This window comes from Equus caballus, chromosome 21, assembly GCF_041296265.1.
Source record: "Equus caballus isolate H_3958 breed thoroughbred chromosome 21, TB-T2T, whole genome shotgun sequence".
Taxonomy (NCBI): domain Eukaryota; kingdom Metazoa; phylum Chordata; class Mammalia; order Perissodactyla; family Equidae; genus Equus; species Equus caballus.
Window position 1 is genome coordinate 16,872,981 of NC_091704.1, and position 25,485 is coordinate 16,898,465.

The 25,485-nt window shown below is 58.3% G+C and overlaps 3 protein-coding genes across 11 annotated transcripts; 1 reads left to right on the top strand and 2 right to left on the bottom strand.

Moving 5' to 3' along the window:
- Nucleotides 1–256: 256 nt before the first annotated feature.
- Nucleotides 257–4,060, top strand: MVB12A (multivesicular body subunit 12A). 8 transcript variants are annotated; one of them, XR_011430455.1, is made up of 9 exons: nucleotides 257–603; nucleotides 692–790; nucleotides 912–1,008; nucleotides 2,075–2,201; nucleotides 2,561–2,680; nucleotides 2,757–2,863; nucleotides 3,076–3,137; nucleotides 3,426–3,524; nucleotides 3,700–4,060. XR_011430455.1 is itself a non-coding variant. In XM_001503124.4 (9 exons), exons 1-9 carry the CDS (start codon nucleotides 514–516, stop codon nucleotides 3,760–3,762), a joined length of 822 nt encoding a protein of 273 aa, XP_001503174.1. In that variant the 5' UTR covers nucleotides 257–513; the 3' UTR covers nucleotides 3,763–4,060. The 8 variants fall into 8 exon arrangements, 4 of the variants coding, with proteins under 4 accessions (XP_001503174.1, XP_014590255.1, XP_014590252.1 ...); XR_011430456.1 differs by having other exon boundaries at nucleotides 2,760–2,863; XM_001503124.4 differs by having other exon boundaries at nucleotides 3,468–3,524.
- Nucleotides 4,061–10,837: 6,777 nt separating this feature from the next.
- On the bottom strand, nucleotides 10,838–17,186 carry TMEM221 (transmembrane protein 221). 2 transcript variants are annotated; one of them, XM_023625406.2, is made up of 4 exons: nucleotides 16,627–17,085; nucleotides 14,491–14,576; nucleotides 12,037–12,267; nucleotides 10,838–11,402 (listed from the first exon to the last, which is right to left on the bottom strand). In XM_023625406.2, the coding sequence occupies exons 1-4, from the start codon at nucleotides 16,944–16,946 to the stop codon at nucleotides 11,371–11,373; spliced, it is 669 nt and encodes a 222-aa protein (XP_023481174.1). In that variant the 5' UTR covers nucleotides 16,947–17,085; the 3' UTR covers nucleotides 10,838–11,370. The 2 variants fall into 2 exon arrangements, with proteins under 2 accessions (XP_023481174.1, XP_023481173.1); XM_023625405.2 differs by having other exon boundaries at nucleotides 10,838–12,267; nucleotides 16,627–17,186.
- Nucleotides 17,187–21,669: 4,483 nt separating this feature from the next.
- On the bottom strand, nucleotides 21,670–24,504 carry NXNL1 (nucleoredoxin like 1). The gene is made up of 2 exons (XM_023625332.2): nucleotides 24,179–24,504; nucleotides 21,670–21,982 (listed from the first exon to the last, which is right to left on the bottom strand). The coding sequence occupies exons 1-2, from the start codon at nucleotides 24,502–24,504 to the stop codon at nucleotides 21,670–21,672; spliced, it is 639 nt and encodes a 212-aa protein (XP_023481100.1).
- Between the last annotated feature and the right edge of the window lie 981 nt (nucleotides 24,505–25,485).

The window sequence follows — 25,485 nt, forward strand, 5'->3', positions numbered from 1 at the left end:
AAGATTTCGTGGCTCATGGTGGCCCATGTTTTTCGTTATTTAAACTAAATGCTGCATAAGCCATGAAAGTTTCCTTTAACATCACTTCCTAGAACTAGAATTGCGGGTTTTTCACATTTCTCCCCCAAATTTCCTGGGAAACACGAGCTTGTTTCTGAAGAAGCCGCTAATGCTGCAAGGAATTCTGGGGAACGTAGTTCAGCTTTGCAGCAAGCGAGTCTCCCGGCGCTCCGCAGGAATATTTCCGGCGGAAGTTGCTCGGCGTGAGAAGGCGGCGAGATAGTTTTCCACAAACGCCGCTCACCCGCGCGCCTGGATAGCGCATGGGGGGGCGTGGCTCCAGGTCCCCACGCGATTGGCTGGTGGCTTTCCGGGCACGCGCATACGGCGCTTCGGCCCCTGCCCTCACAAGGCCGTCTGGGAGTTGTAGTTCGGACTTCTGCCCGCACTCGGCCGTCGGGCGGCTGCTGGAGGTCCGAGGCAGTCCCCCGCCTTCGGCGTTTGGCTCGGAGGATGGATCCTGGGCCCGGGCCCGACGCGGCGCCGCTGACTGGCCTGGCCTGGTCGTCGGCCTCGGCGCCCCCGCCGCGGGGATTCAGCGCGGTGAGCTCCGTCGGGGGGCGGGGGTTGAATGGGGGCCAAGGCGGCCGCAGCCGGCTAAGGGCTGGGCGCTGATCCGCGTCCCCCCCAGATCTCCAGCACCGTGGAGGGGACGCCCGCCAGCTTCGGCAAGAGCTTCGCGCAGAAATCTGGCTACTTCCTGTGTGTCAGTCTCTTGGGCAGTCTGGAGGTAAGGGGCGTCCACCCTCGAGATCCCCGGGGTCCGCCACCTCCCGTGCCCATTCGCTGGGCCCTGCGCCAGGCGCGCCGTCCGCGCTGCTGGGTGACTCTCGCTCTGTCCCCGCCCTCAGAATCCGCAGGAGAACGTGGTGGCCGAAATCCAGGTCCTGGTGGACAAGAGCCCTCTCCCGCCCGGCTTCTCCCCGGTCTGCGACCCCCTGGACTCCAGTGAGGCCCGCGTCGGAGGCGGAGTTGGAGGGCGGAGGGGGCGTTCTCTTCCCTGCGGGGAGGACCAGGAAGGGAGTGGAGGGACGACAGGCGCGCGATCTCTGAGCCTCTGCCGTGCCCTCGATGCACTGGGTGATGACAGGGCTGGCTGTGCACTTGGAGCCCTGTTCTAGGGCGCGGCGCTGTGCCCTGCCCTGCGTAAAAATGAGCGATTGGCACAGCTTGTGCTAGAGTAAGAATTCAGTCGCCGCCTGTTTTATTACTATTCCTGCTACACCTGCTCCTTACATGTAGCCAGGCTGAACCCCCTGCGGTTCCTTTTAATTTCCAGACTTTTGCGCAGCCGCGTCCTCTGCCTGGAACACCCTCTCCGTCCTCGGGTTAGCTGATGCTTCCTCGCCCGCGCCCCTCCTCTTCTGGCTTGCGTGCCTCGAGCCTCCTGCTGCCCTCCCAGCCCTGACTTTTCTGGTGTCTAACCACTTGGCTCTCCCTGCCTCTGTCGTGTCTTGTCGTTTATATTTGACTCTCAGAGCAAATCTATTGATAATGGACTTGGCAAACTTTCGGTAAAGAGCCAGATAGGAAATATTTTAGGCTTTGTAGGCCAGATGGTGTCTGTTGCAAAATTTTTTTTTTTTTTTTACAACACTTTAAGAAGGTAAAACCATTCTTAGCTCTTGAGTGGTGCAAAACAGACCTTGGGTGGGATTTTGCTCGTGGGCTGTAGTTTGCTCACCCCTGGATTTGAGGACTGAGGAAGAACAAGATTTGGAGGGCCAGGATGGGGTCCCAGTTCTGCCTGACTCCACAGCTACCCACACTTGCTGTGGTGTGCACGGCCACCCCATGAATGCTCCTCCCTGTCACCAAAGGTGAGCCTGCCCCAAGGGCTCCTAAAGACTGCGTGGAGTCCCCTCCTATGGCCATACCATTCACGATTTAACCACCACCCTAGCACTATCCACGTGGCTGTCTTAAACCACGCCCTGGTGAGCATCCTCTGGGACCATCTTTGGACCCCTTCCCTACCTTTCTCTCTTCTCACTCCCCTGCCCCCCACTCGCAGAGGCCTCCGTGTCCAAGAAGAAGCGCATGTGTGTGAGGCTGGTGCCCCTGGGGGCTGTGGACACGGCTGTGTTTGACGTCCGGCTGAGCGGGAAGACCAAGACAGTGCCTGGGTACCTGCGAGTAGGGTAGGGTCGCCCCCAGCCCCTGGCCTCCTTCCTTGCCCTTCCAACTCCCATGTCTACTCTCTGACCCGCAGGGACTCCCTTGAGTCTCCCTGTCCTTTCTACCACCTCTCTGTTCCTCAGTTCCCACACGTTAAAATGGGGGCAGGTGCACCAGTCTCGTAGGCTCATCGTGAGGAGTAAATGCGCTGGGGTGTCTAAAGTGCCTGGCACGGGGATCGGGCCCAGCAATGTGAGTTAGTGTGTGGCTTCGGGTATGGGCTGAGACACTGAAACAGAAATCTCCTGGAGGCCTGGCTTCCTCCTGCCTCCCCTGGCTGCACACTGGGCCAGAGCCCCTCCCCTCTGTCCTCCGCCTCTAGGGACATGGGTGGCTTCGCCATCTGGTGCAAGAAGGCCAAGGTCCCTCGGCCGGTGCCCAAGCCCCGAGCTCTCAGCCAGGACATGAGGGGCCTCTCCCTGGACCCTCCCGGCCAGCCCAGGTGAGTCCTCAGGCTCGGGGATGGGGGCGGCCATGGAGGGCGTCAGACCTGAGCCACCCCGTGCCACCTTCACCAGCAGGAGTGGCTTGCCGGAGCGGACGCTGTCGAGGATGGGCTCGCGGGCGTCCACCCTGCGGAGGAACGACTCCATCTACGAGGCCTCCAACCTCTATGGCATCTCCGGTGAGTGAGAAACTGTGGGGTTTGTGCCACCGCTGGCCGAAAGTTGTATAGTCCGGAAGGGGCAGGGCCAAGGTTGGAACCAGGCCTGGGCCTCCCCGGTTCTGTGCAGACTGGGGCGAGCGGGGCCTTCAGGGGGCCTCTCAGGTGGGGGTGGGCAGCAGGCAGGCCTCAGGTCCCCTCTGCCTCAGCTCCATCCCCGCCTGTTTCCTCAGCCATGGATGGGGTTCCCTTCACACTGCACCCCCGGTTTGAGGGCAAGAGCTGCAGCCCCCTGGTGAGTCTGTCCCTGAGGAGCCTGAGTCTGCTCTGCCCATCGCCTTTCTAGGCACCAGGATGTGGGGAGCGTCCTCTGTGCATCCAGCGTCCTGGCACCGAGGCCCGTGTTCCTGGGTTGGGGGAGGCTGGAGGCCAAGGTGGGGGCTGGAGGGTCTTGGTCCTGGAATGGGGGTGTCAGGAGGGACAACTGGACGCTGGTGGCTAGAGGCTGTGGCGGGAAGGGGAGGGGTGTTCAGGCAACTATTGAGGGGGACCCTCTGTGAAGATGAGGGAATGGGGGTTCCAGGTTGGGGTCCCTGCTCCAGACTGACCTGCCCCTGCCTGCCAGGCCTTCTCTGCCTTTGCTGATCTGACCATCAAGTCGCTGGCGGACATTGAGGAGGAGGTGGGTGACGGGACCAGGATGGGGTGCCAGGACCCCCCACCCAGGCCACAGAGTCTCCCCCAGCCACACCTCACCTCCCAGGGGCAGGAGATCGCTCAGCCCCTGATCCCCACCACCCCACCATCCTCCGGGCCCCCACAGTCCCTCCCTCACTCTGTGCTCTCCCCTCCCCCAGTACAACTACGGCTTCGTGGTGGAGAAGACGGCAGCTGCCCGCCTGCCCCCCAGCGTCTCGTAGCCCCTCGCCAGCCACTCGCCACCCGACGCCTGCAGCCTGGCAGCTGCGCACCCCTCCCCATTTTGGGAACCTTGGGGATGGAGGGCATTCTGGACCCTCAGTCCCCTGGCGGAGCTGCATTCCTGGAGGAGGGGACAACCTGGCTGTTTGGTGATGGGGTTTCCCACCCCTGGGCCCTGCAGGGCAGGGGTGGGGGCTGGATGAAACCAGTGCCTTCAAGTCATTCGTGTCAAAACTCTCTGGGGCCTGGAGGCCACGTGGGCATCCTCCTGGCAATAAACACAGCCCTGTCCCGTGACTGGTCCTGATGCTGCCGTGGGGCCGCTGTTGCTGGCGGTCTCCACCACGCACACGGAGCACAAGCCGGGGCGGCGCACACTGAGCAATCCGGTGAAATCAGCGGGGAGGCAGCGCTGCTGCGACAACCATTCACAGATAGGGAAACGGGCTCAGCGAGTGCCTGAGCCGGGATTCTAGGTCACAGACATGACCTGGGCCCGCCCGTCCATCGTTGCACGTAACAGGGATAATAGTAATGGCCACCGTTTATATGGTATGGACAGCACCCCCCATCCCCTGCTGCATGGCGTCCCATTCAGTCCTCCCACAGTCCAGGGGGAAGCCCTGGTTTTGCCACCGCTTTACAGATAGGGAAACTGAGGCAGGGGCGGCTAGGTCACAGCTGGGATTTGAACCCAGAGCCTGCTGTCCTAACCATCACGCTATTGTGCATGGCCCTTTTCCTCCGCTGCCCGGTGGATACTTAACAATCGATTCTCGTTATTCGCGACAAAGTTCTATAGGGTTGCCGCAAAAACTGAATTAGGAATTAGGGAAAACTGGGTTTCTGGAGAAGGACTGGGAGAGGTTCCTGCGGGCCTCCGCGCACCGTCGGGGTCGGTCAGCGCATGACGTGTGTTGCCGGTGTGGCGTTCCAGACGCCTTGTTTGACGCATATTGTCGGTTCGCTGGTGCTCCCCCCGCAGCCCCCGGCGCTGCGGCTGGTGCCTGAAGGAGGCAGGCCTGACCCCTGCACTCTCCCTGGGACGCATCCCGGCCTCCTCACCTGGGACACCGGACAGCACTCAGCACTGCCCTGGGCCCTTCTAAATGCGAAGTCACCTAGGAAAAGCACAGAAATGCACGAAACGCGGCCCTAAAACCCGCGAGAAGGACGCTGGTTTGCAGCCAGAGAGCTGGACGGGAGGGCAGGGCGTCGCCTTCTCCCACCTCAGCTGGGAGCGTGTGCTGCTGGCGGCTCAAATTGTCCCCTGCTCTGGGCATGTCCTCCGGGGACCACGAAAGCACTTAGTATTCATTCTGAGGGTATAGGTAAATTTTAGCCAGTAGGAGAATTTCCAAATACAGAATCTGCGAATGTTGAGGGTGGACGGTGTCTGTTAACTTACCCGGGCCAGGCTCACACCCTCTTCTCCCGCTCGTCTGCCTCTGCCTTTTCGGCTCTTGTCCCCAGGTGCCCGTGGTGCCAGGCTGGCCCAGGTGCTGCTGCAGTCAGGGACGTCCCCAGATCTCCGTGGCTTAGAAAGGCTGAGGCTTATTTCTCATCCCCACCACGTGCCCCTGGCATGGGGCAACAGACTGCTGGGGAAACACGCCTGAAGGGGTGGTCACTGTGTCACCAGACAGTGGGGACAGACTCAGAAAAGTCTCTGCTGTCACTTAAGTGCTCCGGCCTGGAAGCGCCATGGAAGTTCTGCTCACAGCTCATTGGCTGGAGCAGGTCCCACAGCCCGGAGGGGACATACCACCCACCCAGGCACTTGTGTCTAACAGCCCTGCCCTGGGGCCTGAGGGGGCAGGCACAGCCCTGCCCTGGGGCCTGAGCGGGGAGGCACAGCCCAGCCCTGGGGTCTGAGGGGAGAGACAGTGAGCTGTCCTGGAGGGGTCAGTTGGGGGAGACCGGGCAAAATGTAGCCCCTCCCCCACGCACTTGGCCACCTTGGAAGAAGCAGGCCTGTGGTGCTGAGCCCTCCCCGCTCTGGGCACAACCAGCACCTGCCAGGTCCCCGCCCAGGCTGAATCCGATCCGGCCAGGAAGCAAAGGCTGTTTGTTCTCCCTGGCCACCTGCTTGGCCACCCTGAAACCAGCCCCGGATCACTTTCCAGGGCGTCCGCGTGTGACCAGGGGCTGCTGGACGGCCTGGGCTGGCCTCGGGTTTGACTGGACCAGCCATCATTGCTGAGCCACTGAGCCTGCAAAGTCCCAACCCTCCGAGCCCTGCCAGGCCTGGGCACAGCCTCAGGACGGGCTGGAGGGTCCCCATGGAGGTTGCCCACCCCTCCTGAGTGGGGGCATCAGTGCTGACCGCTCTGGCTGAGCTTACCTCATCTCGGGCTGCGGTGGAGGGAGCCGAAACCCGTCCTTCCTGCATTTTGCTCCCAGATGCTGAGAGCCAGGTGTCACTGGGGCCTGGGTACCAAGAGGGTTGTTTCTGGAGAAACATGGTCCCAGCTGCACCACCCACCAGCTGGTCACCCTGAGCAGTGGCTTCGCCTCTCTATGCCTTAGTTTCTCCATCTTTTACAGTGGGGATCTCAACGGTCCTCACTTCATCGGCTGGTTCTGAAGAACACCTGTGCAGCTGTGTCTCTCCGCTGCCCCTGCCAATTGCTGCCAAGACATTTCCCGGCTCTGAAAGGCCTTCTCAGCTGGAAGGTTTCTGCAGCCTGAAGTCCGAGCAGGGTGGATGGAGGGTGCAACTCCTGGTGGCTTCTGCTATGGCAAACTCCACACTCTCTGTCTTCAAATGTTGTAGAGCCCAGCTTCAGCCTCTGCTGCAAGCTCCACCCCCAGGTCGCAGCGCTGACCTGGGTCAGCCTTGAGCACCCCCTCAGACCCCCTCCAAGCCAAGACCCCAAAGCTACCGTCTTCTACCCCAGCATTTTTTCTGCCTGTTCTTGAGCTTGATATAAATGCAATACCCCAATGAGTTGTATTCTGAGTCTGGCTAATTCTGTTCAATATTATGTCTGTGACATTCCTCTGGGGTGTTGCCTCTGTCAGACACCTCCTCTTTTTCATTGCTGAGTAATATTCCACTGTGTGGATGTACCACAGTCTGTTCATGCATTCATCTGTTATGAACATTTGTGTTGTCCTTAGTTCTTGGCCCCTCAGTGAAACTGCTCTGAGCACTCTCGTACGTGTCTGTTGATGAACACAAACTTGTTCCCGTTGGGTCCATACCCTGAGTGGAAATTCTGGGTAGCAGGGGAGGTCTATTTTCAGCTTTCACAGATATGGCCAAGCAGGTCTCCAAAGCCTATGTACAAATTTACCCTCCCACCTGCAGCGAATGAGAGTTCTGGTGGCTCAGTGTCTTCGCCAGCACTTGGCATTGTCAGTTTCCTTAATTTTGGCTATTCATCTCCCCAGAGCTCAAATTTCATAGCTATCCCGGTCACTCTTGCCAACCTAGACATGCGAGCTGGAAACAGTTGACGCCTGCTGTGTAGAAATTCCCCCTTTGTCCTCTTGCTCCTTCACTTGCACTGTCTGTCTGTCTTTGGGCAGAGTGTGCAGAACTTAGAAGACACTAGGTAGCTTCCGAGACGGTCCCTAAAGACCACAGCGTTCAGGTGTTCAGGCCTGTGTAATCCGCTCCACTCGAGCGTCGGCTGGACCTAGTGACTCACTTCTGACTGACGGAATGAAGCCCAGGAAACGGGGTGTCACTTCTGTGATCATGTCATACGTGACCCCTCCAGCTCGTCACAGACCCCTCTTGTGGCTCTGACGAAGCACGCTGCCCTACAAAGAGCCTCTCACACCGCAGAACTGAGGGTGGCTTCCACTGACAGCCAGCAAGGAACCGAGGCCCCCGGCTGACGGCTCTCAGAACCAAATGCTGCTATGGTCACAAGTGAGTGTGGAGCAGATCCCAGCCCGGCTGAACCATGACTGCCGCCTGAAGAGGAGGCCCCTGCTGAGCTGTGCCCAGTTCCTGACCCCTGAAGCTGTCAGATAATAATCGTGTGTTGCTTTGAGCTGCTACCTGGTGGAGTGATTTGTTATGCAGCAATAGCTAACTGGTACAAATGAACAGGATATTCAAGTTAGGGAGAGAAAATGTGCCGGCTTCTCAGCTAGCATCCATATGATTCTTGCTCCACTCACCCTTTTGCCTCTGAGACTAAGTCCAATTTGCACTGTATCTAGAACCATCCTGAAGATGGTAGGCATGAAGTCTTTTCCAAATTCTTATTTTACCCAAAATATGTTTTAAAGGGTGTTAATAAAGTGTTTGCTCAGGGAAATAGGCTCGTTGTTGCATCGCGTAATGTCCTTCAAGGTGGCATCTGGCCTTCTGTTCTGAATGTCATCAGCACAGAGGACCCCAACTCCATTCTGTCACTTTCAGAAGACTTCATGTGCAGAAGTAAAGGATACAGACCCATGGTTGTATTGAGGGGACAATGGTGATACCTGTGTGAGTTAGGCAGGCTGTTTGGACACAATGGCCATCCAAAAGTCAACAGCTCTTCTCAACTGTAAATAGTGCAGTTAAGTGCTTTCAATATCCCAGTTATGCCTGCTGTTGCAAAAATGCAACACAGCTGGAGCAGATGCTGTCTGTACCCCCCCTCCCCTTCACCCCCTCCACATTCATCTCTACATGATGAAGGTCACTCACAGCAAGTACCTGCAGCCCTGTGTGGGGCTTCCTGGGGCCACAGGAGTGTGTAGAGCTAGTGCCCAGGGAAAACCAGCAGTGTGAGGGGTCAATCCCTCCAAAAGCAGCTGTCAGCCAATGCCTGATGGGGGTCAGAGGATAAATACTCCAGCCCCCGAGGCCCTGGCGTGCAACCTGGGACCCCAGCTGGATGGAGACCTGGTTGTCCACAGTGCTGTCTGCTCATCGGTGCCCCCTGAGGGCTCCAGAGCTCCCTGCGGTCACCTCCAAGATAAATGAACAGCAACCCTGAAACCATCTCAGGGTCTGATGGCCCCAAACCAAGGCAGCATCTTTGATGGATTTGGTCCACATCCTAAAGCACACAGGACTGCTGACAGCTGCTCATGTCTGCCAGGCCTGTGGAATCACGTGAGACGGTTACACCCTTTCCAATCTGGTCCTCCTAGCTGTGTTCAGTGGGGTGGGGGAGGTCGCCTCATTTTATACAGAAGGAAACTGAGGTGACAGGTCACATGACTGTTCCCTGAGCCAGGGCTGTCCCAGCTCCTGGAGGACCAAACCCACACCGGGCCTGGGACATGCAGAGACCTGAGCATCTGGCTGCAGCCCAGGACCTCGTCTGGTTCTGGCCGAGATGCGAAGCCCATGGGCGCCCTCCGAGGGCAGCGCCGAGCGGGCAGGTTTTGGTCAGGACGGCGGGCGGTGCTCCCAGCCTCCCGAGCCGGGACCCCGCAGACATTCCAGGGCGCCAGTGCTGGGTCCCCGGAGGGTGAGCAGGGACCAAATGGGCAAGGCGAGCGGCGCACAGGGCGGTGTGGGAGGGGCGCACAGGGCGGTGTGGGAGGGGCGCACAGGGCCGTGTGGGAGGGGCGCCGCGTCACACTCAGAGGCCTCGGCCCCTGCGGGAGCCTGAGAACGAGCACCTCCTTACATTGTTTTGTTTTTAGTTGAAGTGAAATTCGCTCAACACAGAATTCGCCATTTTAAAGTGTACAATGCAGTGGCATTTAGTGCATTGATGATGTTGTGCAACCATCACCTCTGTCTAGTCCCAGAACATTCCCATGATTCCCAGAGACGACCCTGTGCCCATGAGCAGTCCCTCCCCACCCCCACCCCTGCCCCTGGCAAAACTACTCTGCTTTCAGTCTCCATGGATTTGCCTGTTCTGGACGTTTCCCGTAAATGTGTCTGCCTTGTGTGTCGGCTTCTCACTCAGCGTGATGTTTTGAGGTTCATCCGCGCTGTAGCGCGGGTCGGGGCTTCAGTGCTTTTTATGGCTGAATAGTATTCCACTGTGTGGATGGACTGCATTCTGTCCACCCACCACCCATTGATGGACGCTGGGGCTGTTTCCCTTTTGGGCGATTGTGAGCAGGGCTGCCGTGAGCTTCATGTACAAGGGCTGCTTTGAACACCTGTTTTCAGTCCTTCAGGCCTCCTTACACCTGGCACCCCACCCTAGTTCCTGGCCTTGGCGAGGAGTTGAGGGTCCAGCTTCTGGTGCCCCTGACCGGCCCAGGAGATGAGTCATTCTGCGCCTGCAGCCCACCAGGGTCCTTCCTCCCCGGCCCTCCTCTCTCCTCCACCCTCAGAGTCCCCAGGGCCTGCCCCATTCCAGAAAGTTCTCAGAAACTGGAGTCTCCAGTGTGTCCCGGGCACCTGCACTGTCTGGGAGCCCTGTGTGACGGGGAGCCATGGCCGCTGCCATGTGCTCTCACAGGAGTAGCCTCATTTCCTGGGCCTCAGTTTCCCCATCTGTAAATGGGGTTGTCGCCAGGATTAACAGGCCAAGAAAGCGCCTGGCGCCTGGCTGCAGCAGCAGGTGTGTGATGCAGACGGAAGGCAGGTTCTTCTTTTGTCCTCTTCGCTGATGTTGATCGTGTTCGCCAAGAGCCGGCGCTTACCAGGTGCCCCACGCCGGGACCACGCAGGCCGCTCACGCACGCCATCTCTTCACCCCGCTCCAGCCGCGAGGAGGAGGTCTGCGCAGCTTCGCGGGACCCAGGCTGGTGGGGCACCCAGGCCTGTGTGTATCTGATCAGCTGGGTCCCTACTGGGCACTGTCACCTCTCTACCCATCGAGAAGAGTACCAGGGGGCTTCATGCCACGGTGTGGCTGAGCCTCCTCCACTCCCTGGGCACCAGAGCCCCTGCGTGGCCCAGGAAGGGGAGGCCAGGAGACCTCTGGGGACACCTGTCTGTTTGGGGTTGGCGTGGGGGCCAGGCCGTCCTCGCTCTCGGGGAAACTTACATGCGTGAAGATCTGTGGGACACAGGTCCCAGACTGGGGTATACCAGGGGCACACCCCCGCCCCTCACTCCTGCCCTCCCACCCCACTCCTGTCACCCCACCCCTCACCCCGGGCCAGGGCTTGGCCACACAGCACATTTGGATGTGGCTCAAGTGACACGGAGACAGTGAGAGGCGGAGTTTATTTGTAGGTCGTGCAAGACGGGAGGGGACCAGGGCCCCTGGAGACCCCTGGGGCTCCGAGTTATCCACTCCAAGCCCTGTCAGTCCTGGGAGCCCCAGAAACTGGCCATCAACCTGCATTCCCCGTCACCAGGCACCCTGACCAACAGCAGCATGGTTGACATGCACTGGGGACCTACTGTGCACAGGCCCCACCCAGAAGGGCTTACACCAAGGCTCGTGCAGGCCCTGGGAGGAGGGCCCGCCTCCGTCCCCACGTTACAGATGAGGAAACTGAGACACAGAGTGGTGAAGCCCTCAGCCACGGACCCACAGCCAGGAGTCTGGGTCCAGCCCTCCAGCTGCACCAGGGGCCCTGGGCGGCTCTGAGTTCGGCACACAGGTTTCAAACGCTCACAGCCCGGAAGGAGTCGCAGAGTCTGAGCCTTGCACTGTCAGCAGCATGGGGGTTACAGGACCCGGGTTCAAATCCTGGCTCTGATGCTCAGTACTGGCCGTGGGACCCCTGGGGAGTCACTGCCCTCTCTGGGCCTCGGTTTCCTCATCTGTAAAATGGATGGAGACATTTAGAGAACCACTGCCTAAGCCTCACCCTTCCATCTTGCCTAACTAATTTCTCTGGTCAGCTACATTGCCCAGCCTCCCCTGCAGCAAGGTGTGGCCATGTGAAGTATAAGCAGAAGGGTTCCAAGGCCTCCCAGGAAGATTTCCTACAGATCCCGAGGCAGCAATTGGTCTCTGCCTTTCCCTCTGAGTTAGGAGGTGAAGGCTGGAGCCCTGGCAGCTATGTTGTGCCATGAGGCAACCTTGAGGATAAAAGCCAGGGATGCTGTGAACTGAGAAATCAAATCATATTGCTATTGTGGCTGAGCCTGGACCTATGTCTACAGAGTCCCCTTCCTGCTGTCTGACACCAGGTCTCTATTCCTGATCTCTGGGCTTACACCAGTGTTGAGTCCTTTCCTGAGCCCCCTGGCCTGTGGCCCAACATGCTGCGCATCTCTTGGGTGACCCCTTCCCAGTGCCCCCTGCCTGCTGACAGTGTCCGCTGCATGCGGGCTGAAGGCAGGCTGCTCTCCCGGCCTCCCCCCAGGTCTGTAGGAGCCGTGGCAGTCACTGTGGGTCTGAGGGAGTCCCCAGGTTCAGGGCAGAATGAGTAGGGGGTCTGGCGGTGGGTACCCTGTTGGGGCTGAGCCCTGGGGCTGGTCTTGGAGACTTCAGCAGGGTTGACGGGGTCATCTTCAAAGTGCGGTGGGGACAGCTCATGGGGGCCACGGCGGGTGGCCCGGGCCGCTCGGAGCAGAGTGTGGGTGAGCACAGTCACCAGGACCAGGGCACCCAAGCCGAGGATGGAGGCTGCCGCTGCACCTGTCTCGATCTCAAAGAGCAGCAGGGCATAGATGGACAGTGCTGGGGAAACAAATGGCTCTCATTTATTCAGTCTACAAACCTTTGCTCCCCAAGCCCTGAGAGAGCTCCCCAAAACAGGGGGACAATCATAGAAAACCATACAACATGATACACACATGGATCAACTCCTCTACTCCTCTTGCATCCCACAAACACATCATCATGTCCATTTTACCAGAAAATGGTAAATTCTATGTTATGTCTACTTTACCACAGCTGAAACAACCCAGATCTCAGGCTTTCTGAACCCCTGTGATCGACCTTGAATGAATCACAGCCCCTCTCAGGCCTCAGTTTGCTGATGGGAACAAGAGGGTTGGTGACCTATACTGGTTCTCTGGTGCCCTATCCAGCGTCCGGTTGGCAGCCTTCTTTTCAGTGGAAACTGTCCTGTGCATTGTAGGACATTTAGCAGCTTTTACCCATCAGATACCAGTAGCATCCTTCCCCTGCCTTGTCGTGACAATAAAAAATGTCTCCAGATATTGGCAGATGTCCCCTGGGGGCAGAACCAGCCCCATTGAGAACTGCCAGCCCGGTCCCCACCCTCACCTGTGTCGCGGGTCTAGGAGTGCTGACCTGCCCCTTTGACGTCAGTGATGTGTACCGTCGGGGTCTTGGCCAATCAGAGCATTGCTTCCCCTGGCTGTAATGATTGGTGCACCGCTATCACATGACCCGAGCTCAGCCAATCAGAGTCAGCCCTGGGACTTTCGCTTGGGCCGTGGGGATGGAGGAATTTTCTCACTGCAGCGCTGGGGGCGTTGGTGGGACTGAAGCCCGGGGCTGCCGAGGACCCCTCTGTGCTGCGTGGGCTGTTTTTACGCTTTCTGCAGCTCGCACTCTTGCTTTGGAAGAGGCCACACTGCATCATGTCTGACATATTAAAGTGAGGCCAAGGACATTTTTTTGGGCTAAACATTTTTGAAAACGTCTTTATAATTATTCTTTTGGCTCTGGTTAGCAACAAATGGACGATTGGCTGCACATGCTCAGGAATTCTTGCTGAGTGAGGTCACCTAACCTCAAAAAGAATCTAAATGGGAGCTAAACCAATTCTTAATTTAACGCTTAATGAGGCTGACATAGTTAGCTTTTTTTTTTTTTGCCCTTTGTGAGTTTTCTTGTGTTTTAGAATGAGGATATTTTATTCTCCAAGTCTCCCACATTTTTGTTGGCCCGAAAAGGCTCAAGGTCACAGGCATTGTGTCAAAACCACTTACAGGCACAGGCGTCTTTCTCAGGGGACAGCAGGTGAAGAGGTGAAGTGAGAGGCACTTCTGATGGCCTCATTCGAGCGCCTGGATCCAGCCACATCTGAGGCCAACCACCCCTGATCTTTTCAGATACACAAGTCACCCCATCCACTCTCTTTTGTAAAAAACCCACATCCGGAGCATTTTATTAAGTCAAACAACAAAAATTATGCAGAACTCCCTTCACTTTTTATACGAAATCCCCACAATGAACCCAAGCTCGCTCTCAGCACTAACTTTAAACATATTTTCTAAACTTCGATTTCTCTATTGCGGGACTAAGAAAAAAACAGTAATAGCAAATCTCTTGTTTTTCATTCAGCTGAATACTTTTTTCCTCCAGTAAAAACGGCTGTTTATAGGGCTGCCAGGGATGTGTGTCTGACTCGGCACCGAGTCTGCAGAACCATTGACACATTTTTCAAGAGTAGAATGAAACAGAAGTCGGGAGTCTCTTTAAAGAAACTTGATGGTTTGATTCCTTTACCAGCACATGTAGGTGAGAGAACGTGGATCTAAGGAAAGTGCTTACTGGAGGTCCTGCTATTGGGAACCAGAACAGCCCTTGCTAAGGCCAGCCTATGAGACGCTATCTGCAGAAACCACAAGGACATGGAAACTTTAGTTCGAGCCAAACGTAGAGAGCTGATGGATCGGAGGGGTTTTGAAGACAACCACCACTTGTGGAAGCCCATGGGGTCAGGAGCCATCCACGGGCTTTGACCGGGGTTAGCTCCAAGCCCCTCAGCAATTCTCTGGGGCAGGACAGTGACCATCCCCACTGTACCCATGGAGAAACTGAGGCACCGAGGGAACTGCGCAAGACTGCAGAGTGAGAAGTGTCAGAGCTGAGAGCTGAACACAGGCAGGCTGACTCTGGAGCTGACGCCACTTATGGGGCCATTAACTCTCACCCCAACCCAGGGCCCTATCGTTCTATCCCCCACGTTCTATCCCCAGCACGCACCTGCTAAGTAGACGGAGACCCCGCAGCAGAAGAGGCCGAGGGTCACGTGTCTGAGGAGGCGGCAGTCATAGAGAAACCAGTCAGCCCTGGTGGGGGGAGCAGGAAGGAAAAGGGCTCAGGAGGTGGAGGTGGGTAGGGGAAAGCCGGGGAGGAGGGGGAGGGAGAGGTGCCCAGCTTTGAGGCACCCAAGATCTATGTGAGGACCCAACCAGCCATCCATCCATCCACCGCTCCATCCATCCACCCGCTCATCCATCCTTCCAGGTAAATATCCACCACCATTTGGCATCCACCATCCCTATCAGTTGTTCAACCACAGAGCCATCCGTCCGTTTAACCACACCCTGTTAACCCATCCACCCATCCATCTGTCCCTCCATGCATTCTCTACCCACCCATCCATCCATCATCCGTCTTCCAGTCACCATCCATCTATCCAAGCAACCATCCAGCAGTCCATCCATCCTATCTCATTCACCACCTGTCCATCCACCACCCATTCTCCCTCCCTCATGACCCATCCACGTACATCAGTCCACTCAAACATCCAACACTCACGAAGCAGCTATTACATATGGACACTCGCTAGACACCCGACTTCCGTTATTGTACAGACCATAAGCTTATTTGGGAAATGAGGGGACTGGGGTTAACTTGTTACCAATGATGATAGAAACAGAGATTCCCAGGGGCTGACACTGAGTGAGGACTTAGTTTTGACCTGGCGTGCTAAGTGCTTCTGCTGTGTGCACCTCTTCCCTCCTCCGGCCCGGGAGGCCAGGCGGTGGAGGCTGAGAGCTTCCATCCTCGCTCCCCTCCCTCCAGTACAGCGGGAGCGGCCTTCCTCCTGGTCTCCCTGCCACCTCCCTCCTGGCCCCTGTTCTGCATGGTGGCCACAGCGGGTCACTCCAAACCTGTCAGAGCGTGCCCCTTCCGCTCAGAACTACCTTAGGCAGAGTAAAACCCAAAGTTGTCACCACAGTGCAGGAAGCCCTCCGTGGCCCGGCTCCTCCCGATTCCCTGCCTTCATCTCCCCCCAGCCACGCCAACTCCCCCAGCTCACTCCTGCCCCAGGGTGCAGCACAAGTTGCTCCCTCTGCTGAATCACAGACACCCCGATCTTCTGCCTCCTTCAAGGCTCAGCCCAGCTCTCCCCTGATGGTCCCATCCAGCCCCCACACCCTGTCTTCCTCCACGACGTTGCCCGTTTTCTTTCCTTCCCAGCATTCGTCACCATTTGACGACACTGATCTGTTTTGTTTCTTTATTGTCTGTGACCCCTTGAGGGCCTGTCTGGGTCTGCCTGGCTGTTGCCGTGTCCCCCAGTGCCCGGTGCTGGGCTCAGCCCCTGCGGGCACCCAACACATATTTGTCGATGGACAGAACGCATGCATGTCAGCCCACCTCGAACTACGGGATGAGGGCGCAGCTGAGATGGGGTCTACTCCAAAGGTGGGAGTTCCTATCTGCTCAAATCAATGAAATCTCAGACCAGGATCCTGGTTCCCCTCCCCCAGCATCCTGGAGGGAAACACTGGGATGTGGGGCAAGCACGTCCTCGGCTCAAGGAAGGTTCTTCACCCCACATGCTCTGCCCCCTGCAGACACCCGTTGGCACCCATGTCCCTGAGATCCAGTGCCAGAGGACAGCGTCGCAGCCTGGGCCTGGGCACGGGCTCCAGCTCCATTGGATTGAAGTGCAAATCCAGCCCGCCCCTCCCAAGCCGGACAGCCCAAGAGGGCAGCCTCCCATCGGAGCCGCAGGCACGGACGGGGAGACAGCCCGGCCGGCTGGCTCTGGGGTGAGGCCTTCACCCGGCTTATCCACGCGAAGGCGGAGGCAGAACTTAGGGTTCCATAAGTGACAAGCCTATCAGCGCAGGGGCTGGCTGACCCCCCGCCCTCGCCGAGCCGCAGTTTCCACATCTGTAAAGTGGGGGTCGAAGCAGCAGTCGCACCTGCTGTAAAATTTCAGGAAATACAGGACGGAGAGAGAGAGACGACAGCGGGGAGAGAGATGAACGCAGGGCAGGAGGAGAGGGAGGGAAAGATGCGTGGGGAGAGGGAAGCCCAGAGCGGGGCAGCGCGTCGCCCAGACTCGCCAGCCCCCAGCCGGCGGCGGGCCGGCCGTCCTACCTGCCGGAGCCGGGCCCCCGCGCCAGCTCGGCGCCCAGGTGGCCGCAGAGCGCGGCGAGCAGCAGGCAGGTGAGGCCCAGCGCCAGGGCGAGCGCGGCGAGCGCGGCGGCCAGCGGCAGCAGCGCCCCGGCCGCGTCCTCGGGCAGCCCGGGGCCGGCGCCCAGCTCGGGGCCCAGCCCGTTGGCGCGCGGCCCCCGCAGCTCCGCGCGGCCCGCCTGCAGCTGGAACAGCAGCTGCGCGCCCAGCGCCGCCAGCACCGCCGCCGGGACGCCCAGCAGGACCATCGCGGCCAGCACCCGGCCGCCGTACGACCGGGCCATGCGGGCGTCCTGCGGGGCTGGGGGCAGTCGAGGAGTCAGAGGTTTGAGGGGGACAGGGGAGTTGGGGGGCGTCCGAGGGCCCCCGGGGGGCTCGAAGGGGGCGGGGCCGGAGGGGTGTCTGAAAGTTGGGGGGCCGCAGGGGTCCCGGGGTGCCTGTTGCAGTGGGAACGAGGAAGCCGCCCGAACACTTGGGACAAAGTCTTCTCTCCTCTCCGCGGACCCTGCGGGCGCCCGCTCCGGGCCTCCGGGTCCTTGAGGGGCGGGGCGACGGGGGGGCGGGGCCCGATCCAAGGCGCCTGCCGGTCCCGAAACTCGGGAAAGTGCCCCCCGCCCCCACCCGCTGCCCTAAACACCTGTCTTATTGTTTAGAAAAAAAAGAAACTTGAACGAATTTTTCAATAATTCACTCCGATATTTGGTGTCTACCTGCGGACCTTGCCATCGGCTGCGATTGCCCCTCCGCTGACCTCCTCTCGAGGCTCCGCAGACACGTCGCCTCCTCGGCCGGGCCCCCGTGGACCCGCGCCCCGACAGGCGCCTTGTCCTCCGCTGCTAGGCTTTGCTCTTCCCACAGCGCGTTTGTTGTGGTTGTTATTTATTTATTTTTGTTTTAAAAATTGAAGTGAAATTTACGTCATAAAATTAACCATTTAAAGTGAACGATTCAGTGACAATTATTACATTCACAATGTTGTACAACCACTACTCGTATTTAGGCCCAGAACTTTTCCATCCCCCCAAAAAGAGACCCCGTCCCCATGAGCAGTCCTCCCCGTGCCCTCCTCCGCCCCCACCGCCACCCATCTGCTTTGTGACTCCACGGATTCGCCTGTTTGGGGCATTTCAGGTAAATGGAACCAGACAATGTGTGGCCTGTCGTGTCTGGCTTCTTCCACTCAGCATCACGTTTTTGAGGTTCCCCCACGGTGTAGCGTGAGTCAGGGCTGCGTCCCCGTTTGTGGCCAAGTAGCGCTTATCCAGTCATCTGTTGGTGGACTTTTGGGTCGTTTCCACCTTTGGGCTGCTGTGAACAGCGCTGCCATGCGCTTGTGTGTGCAATGATTTGAGTCTCTGCTTTCATTTCTTGTGGGTGTATGCCTAGGAGTGAAATGGCTGGGGCATATGGCCATTCTATATTTAACTTATCAGGGAACTGCCAGACCGTTTTCCACAGCGGCCGCACCATTTCACATCCCCTCCAGCCATGCACCAAAGTTTATTTATTTATTTATTTATTTATTTGTTTTTTGAGGAAGATTAGCCCTGAGCTAACTGCTGCCAATCCTCCCCTTTTTGCTGAAGAAGACTGGCCCTGAGCTAACATCTGTGCCCATCTTCCTCTACTTTATATGTGGGATGCCTACCACAGCATGGCTTGCCAAGCAGTGCCATGTCCATGTTCCGAACCCGCGAACCCCAGGCCGCCAAAGCGGAATGTGCGACTTAACCGCTGCGCCACCAGGCCGGCCCTGTTATTTGTTTTTGACTGGAGCCATCCTCCTGGCTGGGAAGTGCAACCTCACTGCAGCTCTGGTTTGCCTTGCCGTGGCGGCTGCTGGCGGTGAGCATCTTCCGCGTGCTGTGGGCCATCTGCGCATCTTCCCAGGGAACTGTCTGCTCACGCCCTTCGCCCGTGTTCAATGGGCTGTGACTCTCGCTTTCCTGCAGCACTGCGGTTTGCTGCCGTCTGAGGCCCCAGGGCCGCAGGATGTTGGCCTCGGTGCCAACTGCTGTGTCCCCTTGGTGTCCGGGACACCACCCAGTGCCCAGTAGGCCCTCAGTAAACGTTTGCTGCACGCGTGGATGAATGAATCGCCTCACACTCCTGCTCTGGAATTCTCACAAAGTGTGAGATATCAAATCTGAAAATGATTTCAAAGGGAACACATTCCTGAGAGATCCAGAGTGTAAGAGTGACAGGCTGGTGTGGCCTCCTGCAAGCAGGGCCCTGTCCTTGTACATTCAGGCCTGAAAGACAGAGAGTCATCACCCTGGACTTCACAGATGAGGAAACTGAGGCACAGAGAGGGGCCGGGAGTCCCTAGGACACACAGTACAGGCAGGGTGGAATTCAAACCAGCAACCCGGCTCCACCCACTGCTCTACACTACTCCACAGACATGTCATAGAACCCACTGGTTTTGCCTTCCAGGTCTCTTTTCTTATCTTTGGAGTCATCTGTTTTTTTTCAGGTTTCAAATTTTTGGAGTCTTCTGGGGGGAGTTTGTGGGCCCTGAACCCTCACCCCAGTGCCTTATGAGTAAAATGGCCCTTGGAGAAAGGACGGGGTAACCTTTCAGCCCCAGATGCCCTCCTCCTTTGCTGTGTGCCTTTGGGCAAGTCCCTTAACCTCTCTGGGCTTCCTCATCTGTAACAGGAGTTAGTTCATTCATTCACTTATTTGTTCATTCATTCACAAGGCTTCGGTCCAACACACCCAGCTTCTTTCATCATGACCAAAGTTGGAGTGAATTTTCCACGTTTTATGGGTAAAGTCCAAATTGGAGTAGCAGGGGCTCAGCAACTCATTTGGAACAGAGCCCCAGGTATGTCCTGGGTGTTGGGGACACACAGATGTCAGATACTTGCATTTATTCATTCAACAAACATTGATGGGGCACTCACCCTGTGCCCCGCTCTGGGACCCATTGGTGACTAAGGCAGGCCCAGCTTGCCCTTCCTGACTCATGGCCTGACGGGGGAGGTGGAAACCCATCAGGTAAAGGGACAATTCCATACAGTGGCCAAAGGTCATTATGGCACTATCTTAGATTTCACCACTATTTGTTGGGGCCTGGGTGGGGCTGGGGGGGTCACAGATACCAAGACCTGGCCCTGCCCTTTGTGTGGGGGGGGACTCTCTAGTTTGAGAGTGTCTGGCTTCAATTTAAAAAGTTAAGCCTGCAAGTGGGTGACACTCTGAGGGCGATCTTGTCTGCCTCGGCCAGGCGCCAAGCTGTCCCTTCCTCATGCAGCCCGCACAGGGCGCGGCGGCGTTGGGGAGGGCGTGACTCCTGTCTACCCGGGGAGGGTGAGACTCGGACAGGGCCAGAGACCTGTCCACTCACACAGGCGGGCAGGACAGGGGGCGGACTCCCCGCCTCACTGTCCAGGTGGGGAGGCTGGCCACTGCATGCTGGCAGGAATAGTAGTAAAGATATTGAGGGGTTGCGTGTCCCATCGTTTGCTTGGGAAGGACATTTTTAAACTTCTTCTAAAAGCTGCTGGAGAGCCGGCGACCTCGTATCAGATACACAGAATTTAAGAGCCGCTGTCACAGAGTCCATGGCACTCATTTCACAGATGGGCCTAATTGAGCTTCACAAAGAGAAGGTTGTGCCTGGAACCCGGAGCAGGTGGCGTCACCCACCGGAGCCTCAATTTCTCCACCTGACGATTGAGGGGAGGGCTTGTCCAGTCCTCGGGCCTCCACGGCCTCCCGGGCCCGGAGACTCCCCCCTCCCAGCGCACCCTCCCCGCAGACCGGGCGCAGAAGCGGGGGGTCGCATCTCATTTGCACGCTTGGCCCCGCCCCGAGGCCGCGCCTCCCCACCCCGCCGCCAGGCGGCGCGCAGAGCGACCTCCAGCTCCGGCTTCCTGGCCGACCTGCCTGCAGGACCCGGCCTTACTGTCGTTTTCCAGGGGAAAGAAAGAAGGCTTAGCCAGGGGAGGTGACTGTCCTACAGTGACGCAGCCGGCAAGTGGCTCCAGAAAAACTGTTCGATTTCTACGTTCTGCTGTGTTTCCCGGGGATATTCTGGGCTCAGCAGGGAGACGGGGGTTCTCGGGCCTCGCTGGTGCTCCGGGCCCCAGCACATGCGGCAACAAATACTGAAACGCATCGTGTGTAAACTGGAAATCCGTCGTTAAAGAATCGTCGGAATTTTGCGTGTGAAATATGTGGGCAACTCATTTCATGCACGATGAGCTGAGCGTCCTCAGCACGATTCTTCGATTTTAGTCTGCATTTTCCCCTTGGAAACTATTTGAAGACCTCCCCACCCCCCAGGACTTCAAAATATTTCCAGAGACCCTCGAAAAACTCTCCCTCACTTCAGCACCCCGCCCGGAAGGCTCAGACCCGCGGCTGGAGGACCAGGGCAGACCCAGGACCCGCTCCCTCCTGGGAAGGTCTCCTATAGAGACCCCTGCCCCCGTCCGCCCCGCCCTGGTCCCGCCCTCCACCTGCCGGGGGATCCGAACCGAGGCCCCCAGGTCCCGCCCTGCTTCTCCCTGGGATCTCCCTACAGCCGCCGCCCCCTCCTGGGGGTGGGCCTCAGAAAGACCCTCCCTACTCCCCACCGCTCGGCCTTTCCTCCCCGTCGGGAGAGCCCAGAACAGCGCCGCCGCCCCACCTGCCCCTGGTAGGGGGCTCAGAACACAGGCAGCCCGCTACCCCCTGCTCGGGCCGTGCGCTGGATACCCACCTTCTCCTGACCCGAACTCAGAACTGTCCCTTCCCCTCGCCCCGCCCCCGCCCCCGCTCCGTCCCCCTGCAAGGACCGTCCCAGATTCGCCGCCTCTGCCGTCCAGCTTTCCACCCTGCGGGGCTCGGAACAGCCCCCCGGCCCCGCCCACCACTGGGGGTTGTGTGTCTGAAGGTCATCATCGGCATGCCCTCCGTCCGTCCTCTCCACTCGGGGGTCAGAACGGCCCGCCGGCCCCGCCCCCGTCCTCCTCCTGGGGGTTTCATCCCAGGGCCCCCACTCCTGTCCCCGCAGGGTCAGAACAGCCCCCCGGCCCCGTCCTCGGCCCCGCCGCCTGCCCCGCGGCCGCGTGCGCCCCGCGCCGCCCGGGGCACGCGATACCTGCGGCGGCGCAGCGGCTCGGTGAGGCTCCGCGGCGCGGGCTCGTCCAGGTCCTCGGGCTGCAGGAAGCTGCGCTCCAGCACGTCGGCCGCCTCCCTCCAGTTGGCGAAGCAGGCGGGGCCCAGGCGCTCGATCTCGTCCGCCGCGTCGCGCGTGAGCACGTCCCCACCCGGCGTGAGCACCACGACCGCCGGCAGGCGCTCCACGGAGAACTGGCGCCCGAGCTCCCTGCGGGGCACGCGCGTCAGTGCGGCCGGACTTCCAGATCATCCGGGACCGAGCCTGAAGCCCCGAGCCGGGGAGTCCCACGTCCCGCCTCCCGGTACTGACTGAGCGCCCCTGTGTGCACTGCCAGGTCCTGAGCGTTGGGGACGCCTGGGGACCAGGCCAGGCCTGGCCACACTGGCCTTGGTGCTGTGCCTCCGAGACCCCAGCCACGCTCCCACCTCAGGGCCTTTGCACTGGCCGTGCCCTCTCCTGGAGCACTTTCCCCAGATGTCTGCGGGTTAAGACCCTGTATGCTGCAAACATCCGACCTCAAATGGCAACACCTCCCTTTCCCTCTGCTTGCAGCTCCTCTCAGCATCCAACACACCGCCTAGTTTATTTATGTCTCCTGTTCATCATTGTCTCCCACAATGGAATGGGCTTCACTAGGCACTGATTTCTGTCTCCGTTGGTGTCCCCAGTGCCTACAATGCCTACAACAGTGCGGGGCACAGAGTAGGTGCTCAGGGAGCATATATGCGATGAACGGGTAAATACTAATAAATGCCATAAAGAAATGATAAGCTGGGTAAGGGGGGGCCTCTCAGAGGAGGTGACCTTTGAGCTGAGATCTGCAGGACGAGGAATGGGAAAGCTGGGGGAAGGGTGTCCCAAGCAGAGGGCACAGCCCCTGCGTGCCCAGGCCGGGAGGGAGGGAGAGTGGAAGGCAGCCGTGCCCATACAGGCCCTGCGGGGGCACGGTGAGGAGTTGAGGGGCACGGCTCAGTCTGAGGGGAGCCAGTGAGAAGCCACCCACAGCCCCAGGCGACCTCAGAGCAGACCTGGCATCTAGGCCGGAATCCTGCAACTCGTCATGGAGGAAAGGGGCGGCCAGACTGGGCCCCTCACCGCAGTTGGTCATTTCCACCCGCTGGGTTCTTGGGGGCCCTTTTCCAGGCCTGCACACCGAGAACACAGGGTACTTACAAAATCCTCCAGGAGTGAGTGGCCAGACTTAGCAACTAGAAATACGGGACATATATGCAATGTGTGGGACACAGACTAAAAGATGACTCATTGTTGATGTGACAGTTGTATTTAACCGGGCACCCTGTGTTTCTCTGGCAGCCTTGTGGGGGGCCAGGGCTGGGGACTCGCTCCCCCTCTGTCCAGATACGAGTCTGGGGGGATGTTCTGTGGAGAGGACCCTGCCTCACACAAGGTCAGCGCTCGGCTGTGATGTCCTCGCAGCTGGCATTTCTGCCCCAGGGGGGGAAAGGTCGCCAGTTTCAGGGAAGAACCCTGTGAGCTGCAGAGTGCGGTGGGAGCCAGCAATTGTCCAGACTCTGAGGACGCTGCATGGAGCATGAAGGTCTCTGGAACCAGAAACTTCCGTCTTGTCGTGTAACAAAATTTAGAGAAATTGGTAAAATGTCATGAAGTCTGCAACTCGCTTTCAAATGGTTGAGCACAAACTCCACCGGCACGTAGATAAAGCCAGTACGGCAAAATGTTAATAACTGCCGTGGGTTCCATTGTGTGCTTCCTCCAACGTTTCGGTATCTTTGAAATTTTTCATAGTAAAAAGTTTGGGTTTAAAAGAAATAAAGTCTTACTGCAGAAAAGAGGAAAGTTCTAAAATAGCCGCAAACTATAACACTGTTTATTGGGCAGCTCAAGGTAAAGCTTGAATCCAGCAAGCTCCCTCTCAGCTCCAGCACCCTCCATGGCTCCCAGCTACTCCGAGGATCACAGCCGCACTCCTCAAGGGGGCACTCAGGGCTGCTCCCCGTGGTGACTGCTGACTTCTCACACCTGGCATTACTTATAGTTTCCTGACTTGGCTGTTCTTTCTCTGACGGCCTCCAAGCCTTTGTCTGTGCTGTGCCCTCTGCCTGGAACCCTTCCGTTTCCTCCCTCTTCACCCTCCTATCCTCCTTGTCCTTGGGGTTTCTCTTTGAAGCCACACTGCGGTCTGTTGCTCTATATTTGCTGAGTCTTTGTTCCACGTCTGTCTGCCCCGCCAGGCGGTAAGCTCTGTGGGGGCTGGGCGCGTCCACCCCTCTCTGTGCCCCCAGTTCCTGGTACATGGCTTGGCACACAGCGGGTGCTCTTCAGCTCCAGATGGAACAGATGCCTCAACAAGCAAATACATCACTTTCAGCAGAAACAGCCTCTCCTCCAGGAAGCCCTCCGTGACCTCCCCTCCCACCTCACCTCCGCAGGTCATCCTCGAAGGGCAGGAAGAGCCACTTCTTGGGCATGTCCCTGAGGAACAGGTCCTGCTGCTCCTCCGTGCGGTCCTGGGACACATACACCAGGGCCAGCTGGGCTGCCCGCAGCACGTAGAACTCATCGGTGAGCCGCACGAAGAAGTCCCTGAGGACGGGCGCGAAGGCCTGGCACCGCGGGCACGTCCCGGCGCCGAAGAACAGCAGCACCAGCCGGTTCTCCAGCCGGCGGCTGAGCTCGGCCTCGGTGTCCAGCTCGTCCTGGTCGCTGTTGTTGCGAATCAGGACGCGCCCAGAGAACAGGGAGGCCATGGTGGCCCGGCTGGGTACTGGGAACGGGGCAGAGGGACCTCGTGTGGTCCGGGTCTGCTGCTGGCTGCTGTCCCGGGATTAGGCCTCTTAGGAGGCCAGCTGCGACATCACTAATCTGCCTCAGCGGTGACCTGATTCTGCGCCACCTCCATGGGCAGGGCAGCTGCCGCACGAGGGGGCCGCCAGTGAGCGCACTGTAGCCAAACGCACAGGACTGCAAAGAAACCAGGCATGCCGACACACAGGCGCGACAGGCTTCCATCAAACTGTGATGCGAAACCATACCTGCTTCTCCGTGAGTGCCTCCGGTAACCGCAGAGTACGGGGCTCCACCAGGCGCTGTGATTTGTAAGTCGAGATGAGGAGAATTGATATTTTGAGGTGTCTGCCTGCAATGAGCAGGATGTGATATGAAATTATCTTTGATTTCCGCGGGTGACAAAGTCACAGGGCCAGCTGATACGTGCTTTGACAGGACATGAGAAAACACGCTAAATTTCAGGGAGAAGTTAATGAAAATAAACATGTATTTTTTTCCCTCCACTTTCCTGAATTCTGTCCGGACAGCACGCCTTAAGAGGCCCTGGTGTGTAAGGTTGAAAATCACGACCACAGCATTTTGCAGACGCCTCCCAGCAAGAGTTGGGGGAAGCTCCCTGCTCCTTGAGTCCAGGCTGGCTCCAGGCTTGCTTTGACCCGCGGGGTGAGGTGGAGATTTGGAGGAGAAGCCTCGCCTCTGCCTCCGCTTGCACTCTCTTGCAACGCTGCCTGCGGACAGGACGCCCCAGGTGAGGAGCCGATCTAGCCAGGGGTTGGCGAACCTTTGCTTTAAAGGACTGGGTAGTCAATATGTTTGGCTTTGTGGGCCATATGGTCTCTGTTATAAGTTCCAATTCTGCTGCTATCTTGCAAAAGCAGCTCTAGACAATATGCACATGAATTTATGCATCTGGTTCCGTAAAACTCTATTTATGGCCACTA

Coding starts and splice junctions, on each gene's coding strand:
- TMEM221 (XM_023625405.2), bottom strand. CDS start 16,946: ATGGCCCGGTCGTACGGCGGCCGGGTGCTGGCCGCGATGGTCCTGCTG. Junction 14,577..16,626: donor CGGGGGCCCGGCTCCGGCAG/GTAGGACGGCCG, acceptor TCCCCCCACCAG/GGCTGACTGGTTTCTCTATG. Junction 12,268..14,490: donor GGTCTCCGTCTACTTAGCAG/GTGCGTGCTGGG, acceptor TTGTTTCCCCAG/CACTGTCCATCTATGCCCTG.
- MVB12A (XM_014734766.2), top strand. CDS start 324: ATGGGGGGGCGTGGCTCCAGGTCCCCACGCGATTGGCTGGTGGCTTTC. Junction 791..911: donor GTCTCTTGGGCAGTCTGGAG/GTAAGGGGCGTC, acceptor CCCCGCCCTCAG/AATCCGCAGGAGAACGTGGT. Junction 2,681..2,756: donor GACCCTCCCGGCCAGCCCAG/GTGAGTCCTCAG, acceptor CACCTTCACCAG/CAGGAGTGGCTTGCCGGAGC.
- NXNL1 (XM_023625332.2), bottom strand. CDS start 24,504: ATGGCCTCCCTGTTCTCTGGGCGCGTCCTGATTCGCAACAACAGCGAC. Junction 21,983..24,178: donor TTCGAGGATGACCTGCGGAG/GTGAGGTGGGAG, acceptor CGTGCCCCGCAG/GGAGCTCGGGCGCCAGTTCT.